This window comes from Sceloporus occidentalis, unplaced genomic scaffold (genome assembly GCF_023333645.1).
Source record: "Sceloporus occidentalis isolate IW3139 unplaced genomic scaffold, rSceOcc1.0.p SCAF_2, whole genome shotgun sequence".
Lineage (NCBI taxonomy): Eukaryota > Metazoa > Chordata > Lepidosauria > Squamata > Phrynosomatidae > Sceloporus > Sceloporus occidentalis.
This window is the reverse complement of record NW_028316982.1, coordinates 88,617,757-88,645,419: the sequence shown is the minus strand read 5'-3', so window position 1 is coordinate 88,645,419 and position 27,663 is coordinate 88,617,757. Positions and strand designations below refer to the sequence as shown.

At 38.3% G+C, this 27,663-nt stretch overlaps 1 protein-coding gene across 2 annotated transcripts in view; it reads right to left on the bottom strand.

The window, feature by feature from the left end:
• Positions 1 to 27,663, bottom strand: part of LOC149318655 (adhesion G protein-coupled receptor A3-like) — a 480,532-nt gene that overhangs the window by 200,771 nt on the left and 252,098 nt on the right. For both annotated transcript variants that reach the window (XM_089510223.1, XM_089510222.1), the window contains exon 12: positions 23,211 to 23,414. In XM_089510223.1, the coding sequence (XP_089366349.1) occupies positions 23,211 to 23,414 (204 nt within the window). The remainder of the gene's footprint in view (positions 1 to 23,210; positions 23,415 to 27,663) is intronic.

The following is a 27,663-nucleotide window of genomic DNA, read 5'->3' as shown; positions in this document are numbered from 1 at the left end:
GTGACCTCTCCTCATTTTAAAAAGGAATGACATTTTGCTGCTCTTTAAGGGCTTAAAAAGTGCTGGATTGGGGCCATGGCGTGCTGTTGTTGCAACCCCAATCCGGTGCTTCCAGGGGCAGCATGGAACCACCCCTTAAGAGCCGTCTCTTGAGCTTCTTAGTGAGAGTAATCTTTGCACAGACATCCCCCTCTCTCCCTTTCTGGTTTCTGGCTGCTTGATTCATATTTATAACAATATAATACACATGCACTCTGCTGTATTTTGTCACTTGAGACCCTAAGTTCAAAGTGGCTTTTATCACATTTGGCTGATATACCAGCTTTAATCCTACATGGACACAGATAACCTCAGTGCAGTTATCCACACACTAGTAACCTCCGGTCTAGATTACAAGCAATGCAGGGCTATATCTGAAGAGAGTTTTTTGAAAAACTGATTTAGTGCAAAAGAAAGCAGCCATTAATCCCTTGGTAATTTTGAACATATCATCTCATTACCCAGTTTCATTGGTTTCAAGTCAGTTTCTGGGCCCATTTCAAAGTACTGATACTAAACTTTAATGCCTTAAGTCAGGTGTGGAACCAGCAACCCTCCAGACATTGTTGAATTTTAACTCTCAGTATTCCTCACCATGGGCTATGCTGTCTAGGGCTGCTGGAAACTGTATTCCAACAACATCTGGGGCATTGTACAATTGCCATCCCTACCCTAAATGGCTACCTGAAGGACTGCCATCTAACAAATATTCTTGCCCCATCATTAAGATGATCTTTGGCGGGTCTTCTCTGGGTACTTATGCCAACAGTTGTGTGATGGGTTGCTACCAGAAAAAGAATCCCCTTGGTAGCTCCTGTGGTAGGCTAGGCTATGATCTCCTTTTTCTGAAAGGCATGCAGCTTTGATGTATTCAGGCTGATTAATTTGTATTTGTTTTATTATAGATAAATATTATACCAACACACACACACACACACACACACACATGTTTATTTCAAGAACACATTAAATGGGTTTACATCTCAAACTACTGTCATCTTATACCAGGTGCTGTAGGCTATATTTCAGAGGAAAGAACTGGCAAAACCACTTCTGAGTATTCTTTGATGAAGAAAACCCTGTGAAATTCATGGAGTTGCCATAAATGGACAGGTGACATGAAAGAAAGACAAGGGAATATATTATTCAGAATGTAGCTTTCTCTGATTTAACACTACATCGGATTGGCTCCAGGTCTGGTCTAGCACATGTGGTTGACTCAACAAGGTCTGACATGTCATACAGACCCTTAAGCATGCTCTACAATTAATCCTCACATCTTCTTTTTTTTTCTATTGGCATTAACCATTATATCTCCAGGACTGGGAACTGAGGCCCTTTCACACTACAGAATGACAGCACTTTGATTACACTTTAAATGCCATAGCAATAACTTATAGATTTCAACCCATGGATTTTCGGAACTGGCACTTTGGTAAGGATCTATTGCTACCTGGCTGAAAATTGATACCCTACCTAATATGCAAATTCCAGCATTCCATAGGATGGAACCAAGGCAATTAACGTAGAATCCTAGTACTGTAATCAAATAGTGCGAAAGGGACTCAGTTCAAACCCTGCTTACAAGAAAAGTCTTTACATGAAGCAACTATATTTTTGCCTACAGTGGGCAGCCTTCTAAAAAAGTCATATGTGATAAAGATACTGATTAACAGCACACTAAAACAATTCCAGTGTTTTAAAGATTAGAATCAACATCATTACTGCTTTCATAACAGTTGGGAGCTGATTTTTAATCATAGGATAAATTACCACCAGAAAAACCTTAACCCAGTAAAACCAATCTGGAGGTTTTAATGTGTTATCGCTTAGCTCTACTGTTATTCAGTGGTGAATTTTAAGTTTACGTGCATTCAACAGAACTGAGCAATATTGAAATTACTTTCCATTTAAAAGAAATATTTATCACAACATTGTCTTCTAATCCTAAAGCATTATTAAAAATTTAGATCATTACACATTAAATTTTTTCAACAGTGATTTTAACATTAGGTTTTTTAAAAAAAAAACTATTAAAAAGCAGCAGTGTTTTTAGCCCACTTTTTCCTTTTAAAAATGGCTTCCTACAGTGAGGTGGCTAATATTATCTTAGGAAAAAGTCTTTTGTTTATGCTTATACTAAATGTGTAGAAGAGCCTCTCTAATATAATGATTCTTTTTAAAATTCAGCATGTGCCCAAACTTCATCATACCAAACATAACCATCCTAACTAAATATTAAATTATAGGCTTCACAAATTCTAAGCAATATCAGTTCCTTAAACTTTACAAAGCAACAGCCCTCACAGTACAATTTGACATAAGCCGCCTCTTCCCTTAGCATCATACATTACACTTTATTCAGGGTTTCTTTGCCTCCCAGACAAACCTAGAAACCTCTTTCTGCCATTACACAAAAGGTATTCAATTTCTTATAACAGGGATTTAGTTTATGAGAAATAAAAGCTTTGACAAAACATTTGCTTTCATTACTGCAATTCTACCCAAAGGGATAAATTTAAGCTTCTCCATTTTGTAAATTTCTTAATTTCTTTCTAGACTTTTGATAAATTGTTATGAAATAATAAACTGTTCTTCTTCATAATTGGAATTCCCAAATCTTTAATCCCTTGTCCCACTTTAAAATGTGAAAACAGTTATTTGATTGTCCTCTTCTAAAGTCATATTTTTAGTCAGCAATTTTGTTTTGTCACAATTCACTTGAAACCCAAAGCATGTCCCAAAAGCTTTATTTCTACCCCAGAGAAGCCTTAATTGAGTCCAATGAGTTTTGTATCACTATTACAAGATCATCCGCACAAGCTCTCAGCTTGAACTGTTCTTTTCTTTTACTTTCACCTCATAAATTCTGTTCTCTTGTCTAATATTTCTCAAAAGGGCTTCCAATGCCAAAATAATCAGTAAAGGTCAGAGGGGACAACCTGTCTAGACCCCTTTTGACTCATTTTATATTTTTTAGCAAAAAGATGTTAACAAAAGAAGATGTTAACCTTTATGACTTACATTTGTGGTAGTAGTGCTAATATGGACATTTGCAAGCTTTGCCCTTTGGAATTCAATCCCTTTAAAATCTTAGTTATTTCTTCAAACCCAATTTAACATCTTAAGGTTATCCAGACATTCTTTACTTCAGCAGTCATTCAATATCAACTGAATTAAACTGAATTGATCCCAAGCAACAGACTTTTTCCCAGGGATGGAGACACAATATTCCCATTTGGCTATAGCTTAGTCCCAATGGAATATCAATATTAAATGGGCATTTTGAATAAATTTGTTTTGACAGTTTACTGAACTGTTCTTCAAAATAACTCCTGGTATATTGTGTTAGGTTCATTCTCATGTTTTAAAAAATGTTTTAAAAATAAAGTGGTATTTAGGTAGTGGCAGAAAGGAAGATTCAGAACAAGTATTTTGGGCACTTTTGTAAAATGGCTGCCATGGTGTGAATGACAATTCAGAAAACACCTGCTTCACATAAAGCAAATTTATGAGGCTGAGAGACAAATAACATGTCTAAGAAGCTGAGGAGAATACATAGGGAGGGTCTGAGCCTCAAAAACACAAGTGCATTCTTTGACTCAATAGTTTTTTGTTTCATCTCTGGGCACCATAATTCCAAAAGGATGTGGAGAAACTGGAGCATGTCCAAAGGAGGGCAGCTAAAATGGTGAAGGGTCTGGAAACCATGCTCTATGAGGAACGACTTAGGGAGCTGGTTATGTTTAGCCTGGAGAAGAGAAGGTTAAGAGGTGATATGATAGCCCTGTTTAAATACTTGAAGGGATGTCATATTGAGGAGAGAGCAAGCTTGTTTTCTGCTGCTCCAGAGAACAGGACTTGGAGCAATGGATGCAAGCTGCAGGAAAAGAGATTCCACCTCAACATTAGGAGGAACTTCCTGACAGTAAGGGCTGTTCGACAGTGGAACACACTCCCTTGGAGTGTGGTGGCGTCTCCTTCTTTGGAGGTCTTTAACCATCTGTCATTGATGCTTTGATTGAGAGTTCTTGCATGGCAGGGGGTTGGACTGGATGGCCCTTGTGGATGGCCCTTGTGGTCTCTTCCAACTCTATGATTCTATGATTCAACCTCCATTTCAAAGAAAGCAAACACACACATTCTCTCTCTCGTTGTCAACTTTTCCGCTAGCCTAACCCAAACACTCTGTATGGGACAAAGACTCGAAGAAGGCAAGAAAGATGAAGGGATTAAAAGAAACATATTAGAGAGAGGGAGATAGAAAGGAGAAGAAAACCAAATACAAGTGGAAGTATGAAGCAAACTAAAAGGTATCAGGAAGAAAGAGAGAAAAAGAAAACCAGCCATACTGAGTGTGGAGGGAACACAACATGTCTCTCTTTTCCCTTTCCTTCTCTGGCTGCTTTGCTTCATTCCATTACTGCATACTTCAAATGAGTCCCTCTGTTCCTCTTCCATCTTGCATTTTACATTTTTTGCCTCTGATTTTTTTTTTAAAGGAGAGACATATTAAGTCAATATTTCTCACTTCTTCTTTCAGCCTTATGTAGCTTTCAAGGCTGGTATTATTCCCTTTTGACTTGTAACAGGGGAAGGTAGCCGAGAATGTGGAAGGGGATGGCCAGTACAGAGGTTATGTGGAAACTATAATGTTCATGAAATGTTCATGGCCACCACTAGGCCCCAGCTTGAAAGTTGTTACAGAGTTAAATTATTAATTTAAAAGCTTTATTGGTTAGCATCATGATGATTCTAGAAAAGCACACTTTTTGCCATTATCACAGAGGAGCCCTTAGATACGAATGGTAGACAGCTAAATTTGTCATAAATCTTCCAGGTGTCGTCTAGTTATTCACTCAATTGTTTCTGTATCAAGGGCTCTGTAACTTTGTTGTAAACATCCATTGCCATTTTACAACTAAAGTTCTATCTTTGTCAAGACTTCCTTCAGAATTTTAATTTCCAGCCTATTTTGTGCAATATTATCAATAGATGTCATTAATTTTACTTGAAATGCATGCTCTAAAAGCTAATGTACTGTGTTATTAACTGTTACAATGTCAGTGTTTTTATTATCCGAGTTTCTTAATTAGTGTATAGGCTATTATTTACCATCAGACTGCACATGAAGGAATTTAGCAATTTAGCTTTTGTACCTCATAATAAATAAATCACCTGGATAGTGCTTTTTGGGAAGTCTCGTGAATAAATTTTTTATTAGTGCAAAAGTTACCGTAGATGGAATTTTGAATGATGATAGAACAGCATGTTAATGCAAGTAGTTACATCATAATATGTCATATGAAAGCAATATAACAGTTGTACATGAAAAGGATCTCATCCGATTTTTAAAGAGCCAAATCAAGACGATGAACAAGAGCCTGTACTTTACATCCCTCTTTTAAAAAATGGATATATGCAAGACATATGGTTAAGAAAAGAGCAGCTGTCTCTCATATATTATAGGAAAATCTGGTTATTGTGGCATATTGAAAGATGTTAGAGAAAATTAAGGTAATGGCTAGGACCCAGATCCCATATAATTATGCCTCTCACCAAAATTTCCTATTTTAGCTTTAGTCTTCTGGTTATTTTAGAAAGTAGCTTTCACCCTATATAAATTATCTCATATAAAAAGATCATGAGAGAAGACTTTTCTCTGGAACTTGGGGCCCATTTACACCCACAATTATAGCACTATGATTCCATTTGAACTGCCATGGCAACATCCCATGAACTCTTGGGGCGTGTAGTTTGGTGAAGCATGGCAGTGCTCTAGCTGAAGTATCCCTCTCTAACCTCAAATCCCAGGATTGCATAGCAGGTAAAGTGAAATCATACTCTATAACTATGTATTGCAAAATAGTCCTTGTTTTTGACCAATTAGATACAAAAGATTAATCTTGGTAATGGTACCTAGATTATGAATTTTCTTTCTCAGGGAAGCTTCTAGAAAAAAAACTCGGCTCCAGCTCTTCAGTGGTGGAAGGACAGCAAGATAACATAATTTTTATTTCAACAAGCTTTGGGAAACAATGGGAGAATTTAAACAATACCAACTGCTGACCTTCTCCATCTGCATGACATTTCATTCCTATCAAGACTATTTTGGTTTTGGATGAATTTAAATGGGATTATTTGTGGTTTGATTGTTATGTCATTGCTTTCCTGAAAACTATGCCTAACAAACTTGGAGAAAACCATACAAGGTACCAAATATAATATTAAAATGTTTATTTTTTTTAATTCCCAAGGCAGCTATCCCACCCAGGAAAGTGTAAGTGATCCCTTCCCGCCACTTTTCCCAGTGGGCCTTCCCAAGGCAGCTATCCCACAAGAAAAATGGTGAGGACTGATGCCCTCCCGCTCCATTCCCAATAAGGTAGCTGCCTAGGGAAGACTGCTATCCCACTGGGAAAGGGGCAGGGAGCCAGTTAAAGGGATGGGAGGGCAGGAGAAGAAGAGGAGCATTCGCCTGCTCCTCTTCCTTTGCCCACCTGTCCCTTTAACTGGCTTCTGTGGGGGGAATTATTCATGGATTTTCCACATTCGCAGGGGTCTTGTGCCCCTAACCCCCGCGAATGTGGTGGACTGACTGTAATTACCAATAATATAATGAACTAAAATTACACAAACAAAAAAATATCAAGAAAGTAACAATTATATAACCATCCACAGAAAGGAACAAACAGGTTTTTTTCTTACAAAATAGACTTTTATAAAATAGACTATCACCACTACACAAGAGCCCTTAGACATGAATGGTAGACAGCTACATTTGACAAACAGTACTTCCTATACTAGTACTCGATTAAATTGCTAAAGGGCTAAATGAAGGTCCATGAAAAGAATTGTCTCTGTCACCAGTTTTAAACCTTGTATCCTGAATTAAACACTACTTCATTTCCTCAGGTGTCAAGCTATAGTAGTGGAATAATAAACAAACCAACCTCACAGAGAATTGTCTGTCATAACACCTTCAAGTCTAGGAGGCTTGGTGAAGCAGTGCCCAGCTTGTTGGGGGCAACTGACTAACAGATTGTAAACACTTAGAGAGTGCACAGCATTCTAAAGCAGTATAGAAATGTAAGTGATATTACTATTGTATCGTGGCTAAACACTACTTTGCTGTCATGAAGTATTCATAATATGGGGGGGGGGGGTGTTACACATTCCAAATAAATAAGTACATAGTTTTTTTTGTGGATTTTTCAGGCTACATGGCTGTGTTCTAGAATAATTTATTCCTGATGTTTTGCCAGCGTCTGTGGCTGGCATCTGAACCCATCAAAAACAACAACAACACAACAACAACAACCTGTGCATGCTGGCCATGAAAGCCTTTGACTTCAAATAAGTACACAACTCAATGAATATATCAGCTCTGATTGCAGCTCCCCTTTATTCATTTGGTCTTACTCCAAAATAATTGTGACATGCAGAAATCCTAATCACACTTACTTGGGAGTAAGATCTATTGAATAGAGTGGCATTGACTTGTGAGTAATGATTTAAGCTGCAAATCAATAAGGAAAACTGCCTGCTCTTTCTTCCATTGATAAGAAGAATTCTGATAACAGAATCAGAAAACATTAAAAAAAAATGCCTTCTGTAGTACTGTTTGGGAGCAGTGGGGAGCTAGAAAGCCAAATGCTACCTTTTATTCAATCCTGGTGTCTCAAAGTACCAAGTCACATGTGTGTTTTTTTAAAAGGGCTAGACAATGGTCTGACTGAAAGCAAGCAAGGGCATTAAGGGGGAGTGATGTAAGGAATGATGTGGTTACAGTAATAATTACCCAAAGGAACTGTGCCTGCTGCTACAGAGTGATGCATTCTTTTTTAAACACACACCTCAGAGTCAATCCCCTGGTACCTGCACAAGTATTTCTGCTGCAGGGCTGAATATGATACAAAGGAATAATGTGAAAATTGATAAAAAGTGTTTCACTTATTTAGAATGCAAAGTAATTTTAGAGTGCATTACATCTCTTCAAGTGAAGTGACTTCATTAAGCGGATCATTGCCTACCATGTGAGTTTGTGAATTTATAAATAAGGTAACAGCTCATTTCAATGCAATATGGATATGACAGAGTGGCAGTTTCTCCCATATTTTCAAAGGTTTATTACCTACTTGCAAAAATGTACTCTGCAGTGGCATTTGAGCATGTTGTCTTGAGGTTTGTTTTTTTTTAAAGGGCTCAGTTTTGAAAAGTGAATTAGTTCCTATCTGCTGGCATTTAACTGACACTTGTTAGCTTAGTCTGCCTCTTTTTGCTAGTGGAGGAAGGGCAATTGTCATTATTATATATGGATATGGAGTTTCCCTCAACAGAATGAAAAGGGAAAATGACTATTTTCTAGCTCAAATGTTTGGGTTTTTCCCTCAATAGCACAGCTGCTTGCATAGCTGCTAATAAATACACAGTAGGTTGAGTATGCCACCATTCTTGTTTAACTGCACACCCTACCAAGTTTTTAAAACCACAGGGGACAATAATTAAAGATTAGAGGAATAGTTCAAGGAAGAAAGAAGTAGCAATCTTAGATGGTAATACTTTACTACTTACTGTTCAAAAGCAAGTCTATTCCATAAACATTACAGTATATAAATGACTAACACCTTCTTCTCACATCATTAAAATTAATGAAAATTTGGTCACTGATGCAAAACGAAGTAGAAGTGGCCTCAGCCTTTCAACAGTGTTTGCTATTACATCATTCAGGCACAATGATAACGTCATCTCCCAATAAAGTAAGTGATTAGCTAAGTAGTAGAGACTAACACAATGAACTAGGCATTGTGCTTAAGCCTCCACAAAAACATGGTCTGTTATTATGGTCTGATTACTACTGAGAGACAAAGTCAATAGTAATATCATTTGTTTATTTTAGATCAATACTAATAAAGCATTTGAAGAATTCATTTGAACAATTTACAGGAAATATATCAGGCAGAAAAGATTACATAATCTCCCTTCAATATAGTAATGGAATTCCAAATTTCATATCTCCATTTTAAATGTATAAATCTTAAGGGGGGGAGGGGAATGGGTGAAGGCAGCTGTTGGCCCTGAAATCATAATATTTTAATATATATGAAAATGTACCATGTGAAGCACATCTAAAGGCATTTTAAGCAGTTTCAGCTTTCTTACTGAGCTGTTACATAATATGAATGTACTCTGCAGCCAAATTGCATGATAGTTGCAATAAAGTTATAACTGCCTGGGACTTGCTGAAGGGTTCTAGAGTCAATCAACAGATTTGAAGATACAATCCAAGGAGGACTGTTTCATAAATCATGTTACCTTAAAAACCTATTTTAATTGCTTTTTAAAAATGAAAGTCTTTAAAAAGTATACAGAAAACAGACAGAAATGTTTGAGATATTATGTAAATCAAATTTATTTACACAAGTGTTAGTTTACTATTCAGAAATTGATTCACTGTGGGTGCATCTACAGCTTAGAAATCAAAGCAACCGCAACAGATTACCATCCAGCTTTTAATTAAAAAAAAAAAAAAACCCAAAGAAGGAGACTCCACCACTCTCTGAGGTAGTGTGTCCCAATGTCAAACAGCTCTTACTGTTGGGAAGTTATTGCTAATGTTGAGGTGGATTCTCTTTTCTTCTAGTTTGAATCCACTGCTCCGGGTTCTAGACTCTGGAGCAGCAAAAAACAACCAAAGGCACACTTTTACGATTGTCTCTATTGGGAATAGAACAGAAGTGCTTCAAGGGCATGCAGAAATATAGACAGAAAGCCACTTCTATCTTGCTGCTTCTCATATTTCTTTTGCAATGTGATAAGGCTCCAAGTAATAATACACAGTGGGAAGGAAAAATCTTACCTTTTGGTTAACCAAAGCGAATCATCACATTAATTCTTAAAAGCTAAGTACTGGCTATTCTTCGAGAACATGTATCTTTCACTAGTTAAAATTGAAGCCAAGAGCTGCACATATTTCTTATTATACTTTTCAGTTCTATTACTATTAATGTTTATCACTATGAGAATGTGCTTTGGATTTGTCAGGTTGCATTAGGGAGGATGTCTTTATGGTAGAATGTTTCAAGCTGAACTCATTTTATACATTTTAGCATGATACTTATGCAGAAGATACCAAGTAGAGCCCTAAAGCATGTTGACAAGGATATGGCTTTGATCCAAGCCATATCTAAATTTGGGCAGCGAAGTGCTTCCACTGATGCCTTGGGAGCTACAATTTACTCAGACTCCTGTCTTCATCTCCATTATATCCCACACCTCAGTCTGGCTTTAGGAAGTCACAGAGGGCTTCACTGGAAAGAAGAGGATGGGTATGCTTGAAATCCTGCTTGAATGAATCCTGCTTGAAAATTGTTAAACTAAAGCCTTGAATGTATGTACAGTCAGCCCTCCTTATACATGGATTCAAGCATCCATGTTTTAAAAATGTTGAAAAAAGGTATAAATTTCAAATATCAAACCTTGACTTTCTGTTTTTTATAAGGGACACCATTTTGCTATGTCATTATATTTAATGGGACTTAAGCATCAATGGATTTTGTTATACACAGGGGATCTTGGAACCAAACCCCAGCATATAACAAGGGTCCACTGTATGTCTATAAGTGTGTGTGTGTGTGCATGTACATGCCATGCGTGTCCATGTGTGTAATACACTTTGAAATCATAATTTATTTACCTGAATGCTTTGGACAAAAAAAATGCATTAAAGCTTATATCCAGCATTGACCTGTAAAAAAGCAATACACTTTTGCAAAATTTGAAATCCTATCAAGACAGAAAGTAGGCCTATTAATGTGTTCAACTTTCTTTCCAAATGCATATGAATTTTAGCCTCTAAATTGGTCTGCATAACTGGAAACTGCAGCTCAGCCTGTTCAGTCTTACATATCTACTCTATCTTATATTTCTAACACATTTCATATTTACCACAAAAAGGTGCATATGCCATACAACTGTTTACCACAGAGTACAAGAACTACAGTTCCTGTAATTTCTGTTTGTTTCATATTCTCAACAACAAAGAACATTTTGAATGTGTGCTCAGTCACATAAAAAGAGGTGGCATGTCAGGAATGTGCTACTTTGATGGGAACCAAATTTTCACCTCTAGCAGCCCCTGTGGGCCACCCAGGCACCAGGGCCCTGACTCGGTAAAACCCCAAAGTGATACTTAGCCTTCTTGAAGTAGAAAAACTCAATTTCTGCAAATATTTCCATTAATACTGGGCATGGCAGGGCTCCAGAGGCCACAACAGTAGACACCCCTGATGTAGCCTAAGGAAACTTCCCAACCATTTATCATTTCTCGCTCAGACAGTAATGCACTGGTAGCTGGAGAAAATAAAGATTTGTCTTAGAATAATCTAAACTAAGACTAGAATCTTGTTGGTTAGTCCTGACTAGAGTTGACCTATTTAATCAACTGTTCAATGGTGAGTCAACACACAGGTAAATCCTACTGATTCAATGGTTTATCCTACTCAAGAGTAACAATGGGATTGCAGCCATTAAGTATACTGTTGTAGATTTCTTGAAATATTAAGAAATCCTCCTTTATTCTCAGCAGCAAAGTCAACCTTGAAGACTAATTGGAAACCTCAGCTAGTGCAAAATGCAGCTGCTGGACTGCTCAATGGCATTACATTCAGATATCATATAATACTGGTTCTGAAGGACTTGCACTGACTGCTAATATATTTCCTCCAAGAACATCTGAGGCTGCCCAGCTATGACATGTTCAGACACCATGCCCAAATATGGGATATTAGAGTGGTTGTTCTCACATACCTCTGAGTCCAGGGAGGTTCCCTTTAGAAGGGAGCAGACTACAGCCTCCTTCAAGACAGCAGGCACCCTCTCCTGATGTAGTGAGGCATTTACCATCCTTTGGACCCACCCAATCAATCCATGTCTGCTAGATTTTAAGAGCAAAGATGGACAAGGATCAAGAATACATGTGGTGGGATGAGCCTATTCAAACATCTTATTCATATCATCTTACTGCGCAACTGATACAAGAAAATTGACCAGATGGTGCACTGGACATCTCCCTAGATGGTGCAGTAACTGTGGCATTAAGTTCTGAATGAATATGAACAACTTTCTGCTCAAAGTGCCTGGTAAATTAATCATAGCAGGCAGGCACACAATACATACATTTACCTAGGAGTCAGCAGGGTTTACTCTTAAGTAGGCACTGTAAATCTTTAAATTCAGACTTTTCATTCTTAATTGTGTCAAGTCACAGGGAACATTACAGTGCCAGGGGTTATGCAAAACAGAGGCCCCTTGAGTTCAGTGTGCACTGAATTGCCATATTAAAATGGAGAGTACAACACAGAACAGCAGAATGGATAATCAGTGCTCATCTCCGCAACAAGAGCATGAATTCAAAATGAATGAACATTTCAGCTAATTTTATTTCAATTAATCTTATATAATGCATTTCCATCAAAAATGGCACCAGAGACAGCTGACAACAATAAAATCCAAACAAAAACGATATCAATTAAACCATGAGCACTAATCCGTTAAAAACACAGTGCTAAAAAGAAATAAACAGTTTTAGGAACCCTTCAGCAGCAGCAGCAGCAACAACAAAGCTTAAATGCCAAGGCCTGTGTGATTCATTGTCTAATAGGAAAGCAACAAAGACAGAACCAAGCCTCAATTGGCATGGAGTCCCATTGAGAAGGCCCTTCCACACTTCCCCACCAAACATGCCTATAGTGGTGGTGAGACTGAGGCCTACTCTCTTTAGTGGTGGTTACTTGCAGGTAGGTGTGCATGCCTGGATGTAGCCTCAGAAGTGTAAATGCCTTACAGTGAGATTCTATACGCAACCACTCAAAAGTCTGCATGTTTTTAAAGGTATTCTGGGATTTCATCTGCAGAGTTTGTTACAGTAGCAATTGTAAGTACATTTCTATGCCACTTATCAGTGCACTTAAGCACTCTCTAAGCAGTTTACAATAAGCTAATTGCCCCCAACAAGCTTGGTATTCATTTTAGTGAGCTACAGAAGGTAGTCGACCCTGAATCCCCTGGCTGATATCAAACTCACAACCTTGCCACTATGAGTGAGTGGCTGCAATATCGGCATTTAACCACTGTGCCACCTATACTACAAAAACCAAAGAAGAGGAGATACTTTGTATTTTTCTTCCTGTTGTTGTGGGACCAAGGAAGACTATATCTCACTCGGTCACTTTGTGTCAGCTGCTCTCTTTAGTGCTCAAGATCCTCTGTCTACATTATGAGGGAGAGTAATACATGTGGTCTGTCTTACAGGGCTCTTTTGTAAACCCCCTGGGGATGTCACATGCTCTCAGACTTAGGGGAAAGTAAACCTCCTCTGACCAAATCTTGGCAAAAAAATCTCAAGATAGGGGCCAGTTTTAGAGTTTCCTTAAGTCAGAAATTACTTGAAGGCATACAACAACAACAATGGAGATAATATCAGGGTAGGGAAAATGGGTGTATGGTTCTCTGAATAAGAATTTTGTCCATAAGCAAATGAAATTTTCTTTCAGTCCTCAATTTCCAACATTGCAAGAAAATCATTCACACAGAGAATTCTTATCTTTGTTGTGTTTGTATTCCCTTCATGACTTTGCCTGTCCCTTTTCTTTGGATGCTTAAATTATATTTGTAAATCCTCAATTGAATAAGTTTCTGCAATGCTAGAAATTTGGGAACTGAGGAAAAATTTCTTTGGGGGACAGAAATTTTATGGGGGAAGGAATGGCTTCATTTGTGTCCCCCACATAGGGGGGACAGCTAGGCTGGAGAAGAAGGTTGAGGGGTGAGCACCTGGCCTTCCTCCCCTCCGCAACCCACTTGTTCCTTTGGGAGACAGCCAGGCTGGAGAAGAAGGTTGAGGGGTGAGCACCTGGTCTTTCCCCCCTCCACAGCCCAGCTGTTCCCTCAGGAGACAGCTGGGCTGGGGAGGAAGGTTGAGGGGTGAGCGCCTGCCCTTGCAGCTGTTCCCTCAGGAGACAGCCTGGCTGGGGAGAGGCTTATGGGATGAGCACTTGCCCTGCCTCCTCTCCCCCCACCACCCTCACTGTCTCTCGAGGGGCAGCCAGATTTGCAGGATGAACTACAAATCTTCCATCCTCCTTCCCACCCTGGCTGTTTCCTGAGGGTCAGCCAGGGTGGGGATGAGAATTGGGGTGGGGGTGGGGGGCAGCACTCATCTAAATGCAGCTAACTTCATTCTTTCAACTCTTTCTTAAAGCAGGAAAGGAGTGGGGGAGGAAATCATTCTCTGCAAACTAAGAAAAGGACAGGACGTGTTCAGTCAGAAAATGCTAGTTGATCTTAAATTAGCCTCAGCTCAGCCTCTTCCTCTTGGTACTCCTTTCCAGTGGGCCAAACAAACAGGACAGGAAGAAACTGTCTGGCCTCCTGTTCTACTTAGCTTCCCAATGGCAAGCAGAGTGAAAAGAAACCCCATGTTATCTCCAATCTGTGATTGCAGATAACGCAGAACATCCAAGAAAATTTGCATCAGAAAGCACAGGGAATTACATTATATGAAACACCATTCACTGAACTGTTCCTGGGAAAGCCAGGCAGCCTCTTTTGAGATAGGCTTGCCACATATTTGTTTCCATTTGAAAATCATTGACTAGGGCTGCTGGTACACTATAGAATTAATACAGTTTGACACACCCTATGTGTCATCGCTCCATGGAGTTTATCACACGGGGGAGAAAGTGTCATGCTCATGGTTTTTTTTCTGTTACCATTGCGGAATTTCGCAACAGCAATGAAACAGTAATGGGAGATGATGACACCTAAACCAAAAATGATGCAGTTTCACTTTAATTACAGAAGAATAGCACTTTTAGTGTACATACCTGAAGTGTTATGGTTCCATTTTTGTAGTCTTTGCACAGGCGCAGAAGAGATATCCTGGCAGTGCAGGAACTAATATTGCTGAATAGCAAGCTGGGAATGAATCTGCAACTGCAGTAATGTGCAACTGTGCAATTGTAGCGCTTTGTAAGTACACACTTGTGGTAATAACATTTAGATTGTGCTTTTGAGATGTTATTAACGATTTAAATCATTAATACAATGTGACGGGAACATGCCACTTTGATAACATGTGGGCAACGCGATCATCCCGACGTCGTGTGATCATCTTCTTCGCAATGGAGCAATGGTAACAGAAAAAAACAGGAGCATGATGTGTGTGTGATAAACTTCCATGTGATGGAATCCTGGGGTTGGTACTTTGTTGTGGCACCACAGCTGTCTGCCACAGAAGGTTAAATAACTCTCAAACGTACAAATCCCAGAATTCCATCACACTGCTTTGTAGATGCAGCCCAAGAGTATGTACCAAATATCAGGATTGGATCACTCCCACAATGGAAAGTGTTAATTAAAGCAATTAAAGGCCAACAATGATATATCCAAAGTGTATTATAGCTGTCAGTCATAACTAAATACGAAAAAAAAAACAATGTTTCCCAACCACTAAAGGGGTCAGGTAAGTATGCATTCTGTCAATCTGTTCAACATATACAAGAACCCCGTGAATATGGAAAAACCGCAAATAACAAGAACACCACGTTTTTACCTGAGAGAACACCTTTCTAGGTCCTCCAGTGCAACTCTGGTCAACGTCCGACAGACACTGACCATAGATCTGCACTGGAGGAGCTACAAATGCCTAGTAGTGGATTCTCTCTAGGAATCTCTAGGTCTTTCAGTGCAACTTTTAGTTAAATTTGACCACAGAGTTGCACTGGAGGACCTAGAGAGAACATATTAATCAAATCCACGAATGAGCAAAGCCACAAATATGGAGGGATGCGTGTATTCAGAAAATATTATACACTGAGCAGGCTTAGACTCAGAGGCTGGAGGAGTGAATATCAGAGGAAGGAACATTAACAACCTAGCATATGCAGGTGACATCATACCACTAGTAGAAAACAACAAAGATCTAGAATAGTTAATTTTTTAAAAAGTCAAAAGGACAAAGTGCTAATGTAGGCTTAATGCTGAATATAAAAAACAAAACAAAACTAATGGCCATGGAAAAACTAAATGAATTCATCCTAGACAGTGACAAAATAGAAATAGCCAAAGAATTCCCATATCTTGGATCAAACATTGATCAGAGTGGAGATTGCAATCAAGAAATCAAAAGAAGACTAGGGCTGGGAAGGGTATAGGATCTTGTCTAGTTCTTGTATAGTTACCCTTCCTACTGAATGCTAAAGTTAGGATTGTGCAAGAAATTGTATTCCCTATCGCTATGTATGGATGCAACAGCTGGAAAGTAAAGAAAGCAGATACAAAGAAAATAAACTCTTCTGAGATGTAGTGCTGGAAAAGAGAGCTGAGGATACCATGGATGGTCAAAAAAAAACAAACAAAAAACAAAGGGGTCCTAGAACAGATCAACCCTGAACTCTCCCTGGAAGCTAGGATGACTAAATTGAGGCTGTACTTTTGACACACCATGAGAAGGGAAGACTCTTTAGAAAAGGTAATGATGTTAGGAAAGGTGGAAGGTAGCAGAAACAGAGGAAGACTGCAAGCCAAATGGCTAGATTCAGTCAGGGAGACTACAGGCCTGAGCCTGCAGGACCTCAGCAGAGAGGTAGGGTTTTTTGGAGATGTCTCATCCACAGGGTCGCCATGAATCGAGGTTGAGCTGAGGGCAGCTAACAACAGCAGCAGCAACAACTAGCAGGATATCCATTAATGTTACCCAAACCAAAACTTGATATAATTTTTATTTCATTTTTATAAATCTTCAGACTTCCTTTTGTTTTGTTTTATGTCAAGAAAATGATGAGATTCTACTAATTCAATAATTTTACAAAAACTAATTTTTTACATGTGGTGGTTAGGGGACAAACGGATGCAGGAAACCATTTCATTTTCAAGTGAAAATGAGTTGGAATATCAATGAATTATGAAATTATGCAAACATAACCATTGTACTTTAAAACATCCTGCTGTAAAAGACAGACATAACTTGGATTCCAATTCATGGGCAGACTTAATAAAATCTTACATTTGGTTATAATTAAGAAACCAAGGTTTTTTAGTTCTCTGAAAACCATATCTGCCCTTTAAAATATTTTGTTCAGTGAAAGGAGACATGACAACCCATGTTTGGCCAGGAATTTGACTTGGACATTTGCAACAAACATGGCAGAAATATATAAGAAAAGATTAGGCTTTGCTAAAGCTCTTTATACAGTGATGTACTGCCAAGATTTTATACAAGGTTTCCAAACAAAATGTTCTGCTGTAGCTTGAGATAAATCCTAGATGGCTGGCATATTCCCAGGGGGAAGGGAATCTAATCATTTGTTTTTCATTTTTAAAGCAAAATCTTTTGTCAAAACAAAGAAAAGAGGCATCAGGACTTGGAAGACAAGTAGATTTGGAGAAAATGTTAATTTTCTGTACCTGAAAAATATGAACAATGTGTTACTCTAGTTATAACAAAGAACAATGCTTTGAAATGAGAGAGCACAATTAACTAGCTGGCTCGCTGGCACACATCTATGTGTCTTGCTTGAAGCATTAAGCAGTAGGGGGAGTTTCAGGAGCCTCCAATGTTGTGCTAAGTGATTCCTCCACTTTTTCTGCACCTACAGACTGGAACATTTAAGCTGGCACACAAAAATGTGCAAAACATTTGTAAAACATGAGGTAAGTACTAATGGATTCCAATTCAATAAGAAAGGATGTGCAGTGCAGGGATGGAGGATAAATTTGTTGGGTTCATATTTTAATATTTCTTATGGCCTAAACAAACAAACAAACAAACAAACCATAACACAAGTATATAAGTGTTTTTGCATCTCTCCCAATTTTGCAACACATTTTACAACTATATAAATAAAATATGTGAACAAGTACGTATGCACATCATCAGAATAATGAAAATTATACACATTAGGAGAAGAATATGTACAAAAATGCACAGGTTAGGAGATAATGGTAAGAATCAGCCGCTATTGCCACAATCTCTTTGCTCACTTTGGGACACATGTCACACCTGGGTGATAGCAGGTAAGTGAGTAGCAGTTCCTTTTGGCTGCTGCAGATGAATGAGTAGGCTGAGTTTGGCAACAGGTTTTCCTTCATAGCACTGCTTGGGAAATCATGTGGTCTACAGAAACCTCTACAAGTAATCAGTTCAGACCACTGGCAAACATTAGATGGGGAGAGGGGAAAATATTTGAACCCTGCCTTTCTCCAAAGATGGGATGTAAGGTGGCACTGAACTAAAACACTAGTACCAATGAAGCCACAATACATGTATATATTAAAACATGATTAAACACATCACACCATAAATAATTAAAATTTAAAACATTAAATTTTACAGAACATCTGTTAAACCCATGTCCTTAGCAGATAGGCAGTTGCCAAAGACCTGTCTGAAAAAGGGGGTATCCACACAGAAGAAATAAAGCAGTTTGACCCCACTTTAACTGTCATGACTCTATACCGTGGAACCCTGAGCTTAGTAGTTTAGTGAGGTACAAGAGCTCTCTGACAGACCAAGGTGAATACCTCACCAAACTACAAATTCTAGGATGGCACAGGGTGGAGCCATGACAGTTAGTGGTGTCAAACTGCTTTATTTCTGTAGAATGGATACAACCCAGTTCTTTCCCTGCCTAGGGAAGGACAAAAAGAATGGAACCAGCCTAGTTTCTCTCAGAAGGGATTTCCATAATTTGGGAACAAGCACTGCCTTCTCCTACATCCTCACCTCAGACGGTGGTGCAACTGAGACACAGGTCTTGCTTGTAAAATTTAAAGTAGGAAGATTTATGTGAGAGAATATGGGCTTCATGACAGCCTAGACCCAAGTCATATAGGGCATCATAACCAGTCTTTGAATTGTGCCTGCCAAAGCTGGTCAGTGAAGAAAGCAGAAAAAAGAAAATAAACTTGTTTGCGAAGTGGTGCTAGAGAAGAGTGCTGAGAAAACCATGGACAGACAACAAAGGCAAAACAAATGGGTTCTTGAACAGAACAAGCCTGAACTCTCCCTGGAAGCCAAGATTATTAAACTGAGACTGTAATACATTGGCCACGTCATGAGGAGGAATGAATCAATAGAAAATACAATAATGTTAGGAAAGGTATAAGGCAGCAGAAAGAGAGGAATACCACATGCCAGATGGATTGACTGAATCAGGGAAGTCATGGGCCTGAATCTGCAGTGGGGGACAGGGGGTCTTGGAGATGTCTCATCTATAGGGTGGTCATGAGTCGAGGTTGACTTGAGGGCAGTTAACAATAATAACAATGGATTAGTAACATGGGCAGCTGCTGTCAACTGTTATATATTTCCAGCCCAAATAAACACTCTAACCACTGCTTTTTGGACCAACTGAATTCCCACTCCTCACACCCCCAAATCCTCAAAGTAAAGCAGGCCCATTTCCATTCATGTGCTGTATCTACTTTTGCTTTCTAACAAATCTTGGAATACATCTGATATATTCTTTTTTTAAACATTTCACTGAAAAAGCAAAAATTAAACCACAACCCAAAATAATGCCCTGGAAAGTACAGACAAAAGGTGTGTTCAAAGATGCTGGAAGACATCTTTCCATAAAAATTTAGATATGATTGGGGGATGTCTAGAAACCAAGTCCCACTGGGTGTATTCAATAAGAGGATGCCAAATCGTGTGGAAAGTCAATCTACAGTGTAAGCCTCTCACTCTGTTATTATTGTCTGCAATTATCTCCATTAACCACAGGTCCCAAAGTCTAGTCCACCATCCTGCAATGTTCAACTTTCCAGTTGTCCAGTTCTTAGCTATATCAAGCCTGGCAACAGCCAAAATGCATCCAGTAAGTTATTTGTCTTGCAGGACTTTATTTTGATTCCTAAAAAAGGAGAACAGGAGCAGGAGTGGTTATGAGTGTATGCTTTGCTTAGTGATTTTGGAGATTAGCTGCAAAATTTCTGTCCACTAAGGGACATTCCAACTAGGTTCTCCTATAATCACAACCACTCCAACAATTTGGATTGGCATTGGTAGGCATACAAATCAGTTTGACTGGGGTAAGATACCATCAGTGGACCAACTTAATAGTATTCTCTTTAACTGCATTGGACTTAATTTTAAATGGGAAATGACTTCACATATTTTCCCAAGTCCTACTATCGATCAAAAGGGAAAATTCTGCTCCCCACCCTGCCTTATGAAGATTCAACTTCCCAAATGTTTCTTCAACTGGACAGTTGTATATGAGTGCTATTTGGCCTTTAGAATAGATACCCGAAGAAATACAGATTTTTTTTTTTTTAAGTAAGTGGGTAAGGGTATTCCTGTATCCAGAGTGGTTTAAAAGTAATTGTATCTATATTATTTGATACTAGATCTGATGGCCAGGGCCCAGAGCACAGGTAAGTTGCTCTGTTGTCATAGGTGCCCCATAGTGGAACAGGTCCCTAAAGGTATACAGGCCATAAATCTGCCAGCTTCGAAATTGTGCATGTTTATCTGGGCTGTGGGTTCCTTCTCATAAAGGGAAAGGGAGGGGGGCCAAGAGATGCCTCCATTTCTTCCACAAGACTAAAGAAGTAAGTAAAAAAGGGTTATGACAGATTTTAGTAAATTTGTATATACGTAGATTCTGAAAAAAACTGATCAATTAATTAATTTTAATTAGTATTTTATATTGTTGTTCTATTTTTTATCCTGTTTTTAAGTGGAGGAGGGGGTTGGGGTAAGGGGATTATTTAGAGCTGGTTTTTACTGTATTATCTATCTTATTGTTATTATTGTGTTTTCTAACCCGCCTCGATCCACAGGGAGAGGAAGACTATAAATAAAAATTATTATTATTATTATTATTATTTAACTAAAGCGATGTTGCTCAAAAGAGAAAAACGGAGTGACCTCCAACAGGCCAATTTTGATTTAATCCACTTAGTGATTGGCCCATAATTGTGAGGGATAATTTGAGAGATATCTCTTGTGACGACGATCCCTAGATACTTTAGACCTGAGGAGATGATTTGTATGTGTGTTAATCCTTGCCAAGAGCTCAAGATTTGAGGGGCTGCACTGAGGCAAAGCATCTTAGATTTTTGATAATCTATTCGGAATCCAGAAAACCTGCCAAACTGTTTCAGTACTTTATCAATTTCTTGGAAGGAGTCAGGTAAGTTTTTAATGTACAGCAGCACATCGTCTGCGTAAAATCCAATTTTATGCATGGTCTTATTAAATTCTATCCCTTCTATCTTGTTATTATCTCTAATCAATGTTGTGAGAGGTTCCAACACTATTGCAAAGAGAAGCAGGGACAAGGGACAGCCATGCTTAGTGCCTCTTTGCAAGATGATGAGTGGCAAGTCCTCCTTATTAACGTATACCATCGCTTTTGATATGTCCTAATAAGAGCAAACAGTGAACAAGTTATCCTTGGGTCAATTATTCCATATCACCAATTACATAATCCCTGATCTCAGATTCACAGAGACCACCTGAAAATATTGATCTAAACCTAAATTCGAATCCACTTAAATTAATATCACCAACAGGATCTCTCATCCTCCCCCTCAAAATGTATGAACCATTTTGGATAATTTCTAAAAGATTACAGGGAAACAATTTGCATGTCTGTTTTATTCTTGTACATTCTCCCATGCAAAGACGCTGCTTTCCAGAGTCACTTAAAAAAGTAAATCTTCCAACACCATATGCCATATTTGAGATTCAAAAGTGTGAAAGAGAAAGGAGGGGGAGATAGGAAGACCAAATTTAAACATTTATAAGAGTTCTTGAAGCAGCTTTACATCACTGTCTTGGAAGACATTATTCTGTAATACACAATCATTCCAAACCTTATACTGCAGCACCATGAATATCTATTCAAAATCATACTATGTTAAGTGGAATCTTGTACATTCCCCCAGATCACTGTGTATAGAACTGTAGACTATTGAAACAAGCTTCTATTCAAGGATAAGAAATTGTTCAACTTGGAAAACTTTATTAAAATTAAGATGCTCAACCAAATGCAAAGTTTGGTTGATGCTATTTTCTACTAGATAAGAATTTATTTCTTCTGCTTCATTATGTGATATAATAATACATTCTACTAAGAATCCCATTTCTGTGTTTTCTATGATTATTTCAGACCTTCCAAAATCAATGATACTATGGCTTTGAAAAACTACAAAGACCACTAACAGGCATAGCATCTCCAGAAAATTTTTTTCTAGATACATTTTTATTATGTTCTTACTGTATTAATGTCTAATAAATCAAATAAATAAATAATATTTTAACTGAAATGAAGCATGTTGGCTGAACATATGGTGGCAACCCTGGGAAGCTCTACTTAATTAAAATATTTACCTCTTCCCTTTCCAACATTTTCAGGGTGTCTCACATAAACACAAGCTAGACCTTAACAAAATTAGAACTCCAAAATGATAATGAAACATTCCTCATTACAATTAAGCAAACAGCCAAAAAAAAAAAAAAAATCCTCACAAGAAGCCATTTTTTCAATATTTTGAAGCTTTTATTCCTCTTATATATTTCTATTTCTTCTAATAAATTATCCCCCATTCCCAACTATGAGCCTGGAAGACAGAACAGAAGAGCGAGTTTCCTTACAAAGTTTCCTCATAAACACAAATGAATCTTGAGTAAATCAAACTGGTTTCTAAATAGACTTCACCATATTTATGTTTCAATCAATTCTGGCATTAGGTAGCAGGGAAAGAGTAGCTGGTACTTTTTTTTCTGGTGGGTATCAACTGCATACTATATCAATTAAGTTAACATCAGTGCAGAAGATGTTATAAACATTCCAGTAATCTATATTAATATACTTGCACAATGGACTTTATTGAGACTTATGCATGGGGTGGGGAAAATCAATACCACATTTTAGGATTCGATTATATTTTACACAATTAACACAATGCCCTTAAATTCACACACAGGGGCCTGTAAAAAGGTTAATCATTTTTCTTTGCCATCAATATGCAAAACCAAGAGGAAGTTCACAACTCTATTTCATATAACATCTCCACATTTTGTAATAATTGCTGCAACTACTGCTCTCAATGTAAAGTGGATATATATATTCAATATATTCATGGCTTGCACTACTTACCATTGAAGAGAAATTCATCAAAGAGGCACTGTGACTGCCAGCGTTGCACTTAAAATTCAAATGTTGGTCTCTTTCCCTGCTCCCCATGTCACGGCTCAGTGACCTGTCTGGATTTGGAGATATTTTCTGAAAGGCAGTGCAAGTCATCCCCATGAAGTTAGATGGCTTGATCATAAAGGCCTCCAGAGCAATATTAAGGGAAACCTGTCAAAACAAATTGGAGGAACTGGTACATTGTTTACATATTTTTAAAGGCAGCCAGTTGTATAAAATCCACATTGTGCATTTGCATGTATGCTTTTTTAAAAATGCATCACAGCCAACTTATGCATACAACCCAATATATATAGGACAGTTAATTTACTTGCAACACCATTTTTAAATGAAAAAAATGTGTAAGTAACTGAATTTCCACCTACAGTACTTTTCAGCTACTTACAAATCCTTCCCTGAAGTCATTCTGTTCTGATGTGAAAATTTTGCTTGTTTGCTTCAACAAAACTCCTGTACTTAACAACAGTTGAAATTAATCACCTTTGGAATGAATGGAAATTTTGCAGGAACAGATTGACAATATTCATCTTATAGTGCTCTAGCAATAGTAATGTGTTCGATATTTCTATGGTAACAAATAAGTGTTTGGGGAAGTCAAATTTCTCTAGGATATCTAAAATCCAAGGGATGATCTGTCTAAATTAGTACATCTTGTCTGATTATGCAAAGTGCTGATTAACAGTGATGGAGAAGTTGTAGTGAGAACTTCAGCCAAAAACATTCTCAGATTCTTAGCTGGAATCATTCACACATATTTGAGCAGACATGGTATTTTCATTCTGAGAGAGATGTTAGTCCTTCAGCTTGCTAATTCCTTACTGGCCAGCCTCCAAAATAAATAGCAATTATTTAGTATTGTGTGAGGCTACACTGGGAAGTCTATGACTTTATTGATAAGTTGCAGATGTGTTTACACTAACTTGTCCATGGAAAAGTAACATGGCAGGGGTGTTTGATGGTGGAAATAAACAATGCCTATGAAGAGTAAGAACAGAGATCCATGGTGTGTATTACATGAAAAAAGATAGGTGTATCCTTCCACAAATGGGAATGAGGAAAATTAACTGTGGCACTTGACACTAAAACAAACCCGACACTATATAAAGCATAATAGGATCCAGCAGAAGTACACTAAGAGATCCTAGCCCATGTTTTCAAATTATTATGGGATATCTATTCTATTCTATTCTATATGAAATCTAGAGTCATTGGTTTTTGCTGAATGCATGCTGGAACAAGAAAAAAATAATGTACAATTTTCAAAATCTGGAACAAATGGGGAAGATGAAGAACAAGGAAGACAGTTTTACTAATGGTTCCCAGCTGAGGACATCTTCTACATGCAAGAAATGCTTCCAGGTGAAGGAGATTAGAAGTGGGAAACACCTGGTCCCAGGTGAGGTCACATGACAGAGAAAAGTTCTTCCTATATATGCAAACCCTGGAAGCTTCTTTTTGAAACAATAATTTTTTATTTAATTCATGCCCCTCTTGTCCTACCTCATTAGGATTTTTTTTAAAAACAAACATACTACATTGCTTGTTACTTTTTTGCTACAGTCTAATTCTTTACATCTATCTTAAAACAGAAGAAAATAACCAAATATTTTGTGGTTAAAAAAAACACCAGAATGCCACTAGAAGACATTTTTAACCTCATAAAAGTAACTTGAAAAAATAATGAGTACTGTACCGTGTTACTAGTCACACAGAGTAAAGATAGAACACTATTCATTGCTGTTATTTGCAAAAGATATGCTGTTATATCCCTGTTTTCTTCCCAACGATAGTGTATTACCGATAATAATATGGATTGTAACATATTACTTCCATGCTTTGAAGGAAAAATGGCAGTGCTGTCATAGCAGAGTGGTTTTAGATAATACAGGCTGAGTCTCCCTTATCCAAATGCTTGGGACCAGAAGTGTTTTGGATTTTGGGGTGGGTGGCGGTTGGATTTTTAGAATACCTGTATTTGCATATACATACATAATGAGATTTCTCGCAGATGAAACCCAAGCCTAAATTCAAAATTCATTTCATACACACCTTATAGATACACCATGAAGGTAATTTTATAAAACATTTTTAATAACTTTCTGCATGAAACAAAGTTTGTGGACACTGAATCAACAGAAAACACAGATGTCTCTCTCTCTGCACCACCCATGAAAAAACTTTTGGTTTTTTGTAATATTTCAGATTTTGGAATCTCAAATATGGGAGGCTGGACCTGCAGTGATCTTAGACTACGCATGAAAACAAAAGCAAATCCTAAGGGCTGAACAGGCCGGCATTTAACGCTGGCCTCAGGGCAGAGTGTGGGCGTGGCTTCCACATGCCACATTCACAGATGCTGCTGTGATGCTGGTGTCATGCCATGCACACAACTGCATGGCAGGGAACTTCACAGTGCTACTTTGGTGCAGCATCTAAATGCTCTGTGCCAAAGGAGCGCCAAAAAGCCGCTGCCATAGTGGCAAGGGCGTCTTTTTGCCGGTGCTAAAAGGAGCAACATTTTATCATTCTTTTTAATGCTGGCAAACTGCCGGATCAGGACCATGGTGTGTAGTTGCCATGGCACCGATCTGACAAGGAAAGGGGTGGTGGCAGGCCATTCCAAAGGGGCAATCTGTTTAACCCCCTAGTCACATTCTTTGAAGAACAGACAACATTCTCCCAGAGCAGCTTCTCAGAGCTTTTTCATACTACTTTTAACTACAACAGTGCCATCCTATATAATCCTGGGATTTATAGTTTTGAGAAGTATTTAGAATTCTCAGACAGAGCATTCTACTACCTCAAAAGCTACACTGGGATACTGCAGGATGCTGCCATGGCAGTTAAAGCGGCATCATAATGCTATAATCGTACAGCAGAAAAGATGCCATAAGCAAAAAAAACAAAGAAAAAACATAGGAGTCTAGAGGATTTATTCTCTCCTATGAGAGCTGTATAGTAAAAGCCTTGGCTCAGATCAAACATCGGCGGCAAGCAGAACTAATCAGATTATGGGTAACAGATTCTTTCCTATGGATATACAATGTCACTCCTCCCATCTTCATATTTTGGTGAATGTAAAATACCTATAAAATCAGCCTATATAGTACATCCAGAAAAATGTGTTCTACTTGTAAGGTGCATCTACACTGTAGAAATAATGCAGTTTGACACCACTTTAAGTACTGTAGCATCATCCTGTGTAATCCTGGGATTTGTAGTTTCACAGGTTCTTTAGCCTTCTCTGCCAAAAACTGCAGATGCCGCAGAAAACTACAATCCTAGGATGGACCCATGGCACTTACCGTAGTGTCAAACTGCATTATTTCAATATGTAGATGCACTCAAGGAAAACTTTTAGAAAGCTGAATTATCCCACAATTATGACTTAAACATTGATTATAATAACAAAAAGAAAGTATGTTACAGTATTTTGGGGACAGTAGGGGCTGGGGGGACTCCATGCTCAAAAGCTAACTGGTTACAACATATTTCAATAGAAACAATTGTTCTTAGAGAAACTCATTTTCTTACTGCCAGAATCCTGCTGTGACATTAATGATCACAGTTCGAAATGCTAAGGATTAGAGGTGTCATCATTGACAGACTATTCTGAGGGTTTAAGGCATTATCGGTTGTGAGCTATTCCAGGTGTTTGGGCTTAGCACATGAGCAAGCAACCTCTGGCATTCCAGATTCTGCTGGACTGCCATTGCCATCATTTCTCATCACTGCATTGTGCCAACACAAAATTTAGTGCAATCAGTTCTATAACCCGTGCAGAAGATTTATGCAAATGGGAGGTACTATGGGACTGTATTAGCCATCCAGGAAACCATGGAGGGCTGCAGGTCCTCACCACACTCTCTCACAAAACTTCAAAAAATTGACCCAAAATACCTTGACGCAACCTATGGAGGATAGGGGGACAATTTTTACCATTGTTTTTGGGACATCCTGGGCCATTTCAGGCCCAGGAGGGGTCTAGTTTTAGCTACTGGAAGTGACTAGAAATGACTTATTTTCATTGAGAAAAAGTCCTCTTATAAAAAAAATAAAGAAAAAAGAAAAAGAAAAAGGCCTCTCTTGGGCCTAAAATGGCCTGGAGAATAGGCAAAAACATGGCAAACATGACTCCACATTCCTTTGTGCACATTTTGTGGCAAAAAAATTAGGGAGGGGAAATTCCCCCAAGGCCACAAAAATGGTCTTAAGGGCTGCATTAGAAGCATGGGCTGCATTTTACCAGGAGTGAGAATTTTGCACCCTCTGTCAGGAGGGCTGCATTGTGCCCTAGGTCCCCTACCAACTTCCAACCTCCCTGGCATCCCCTTAAAATTTGACCGAAAAGAACCATGCTTTTTTTTTTTTAATAAAAAAAAAATCACTCTGTGGGGCC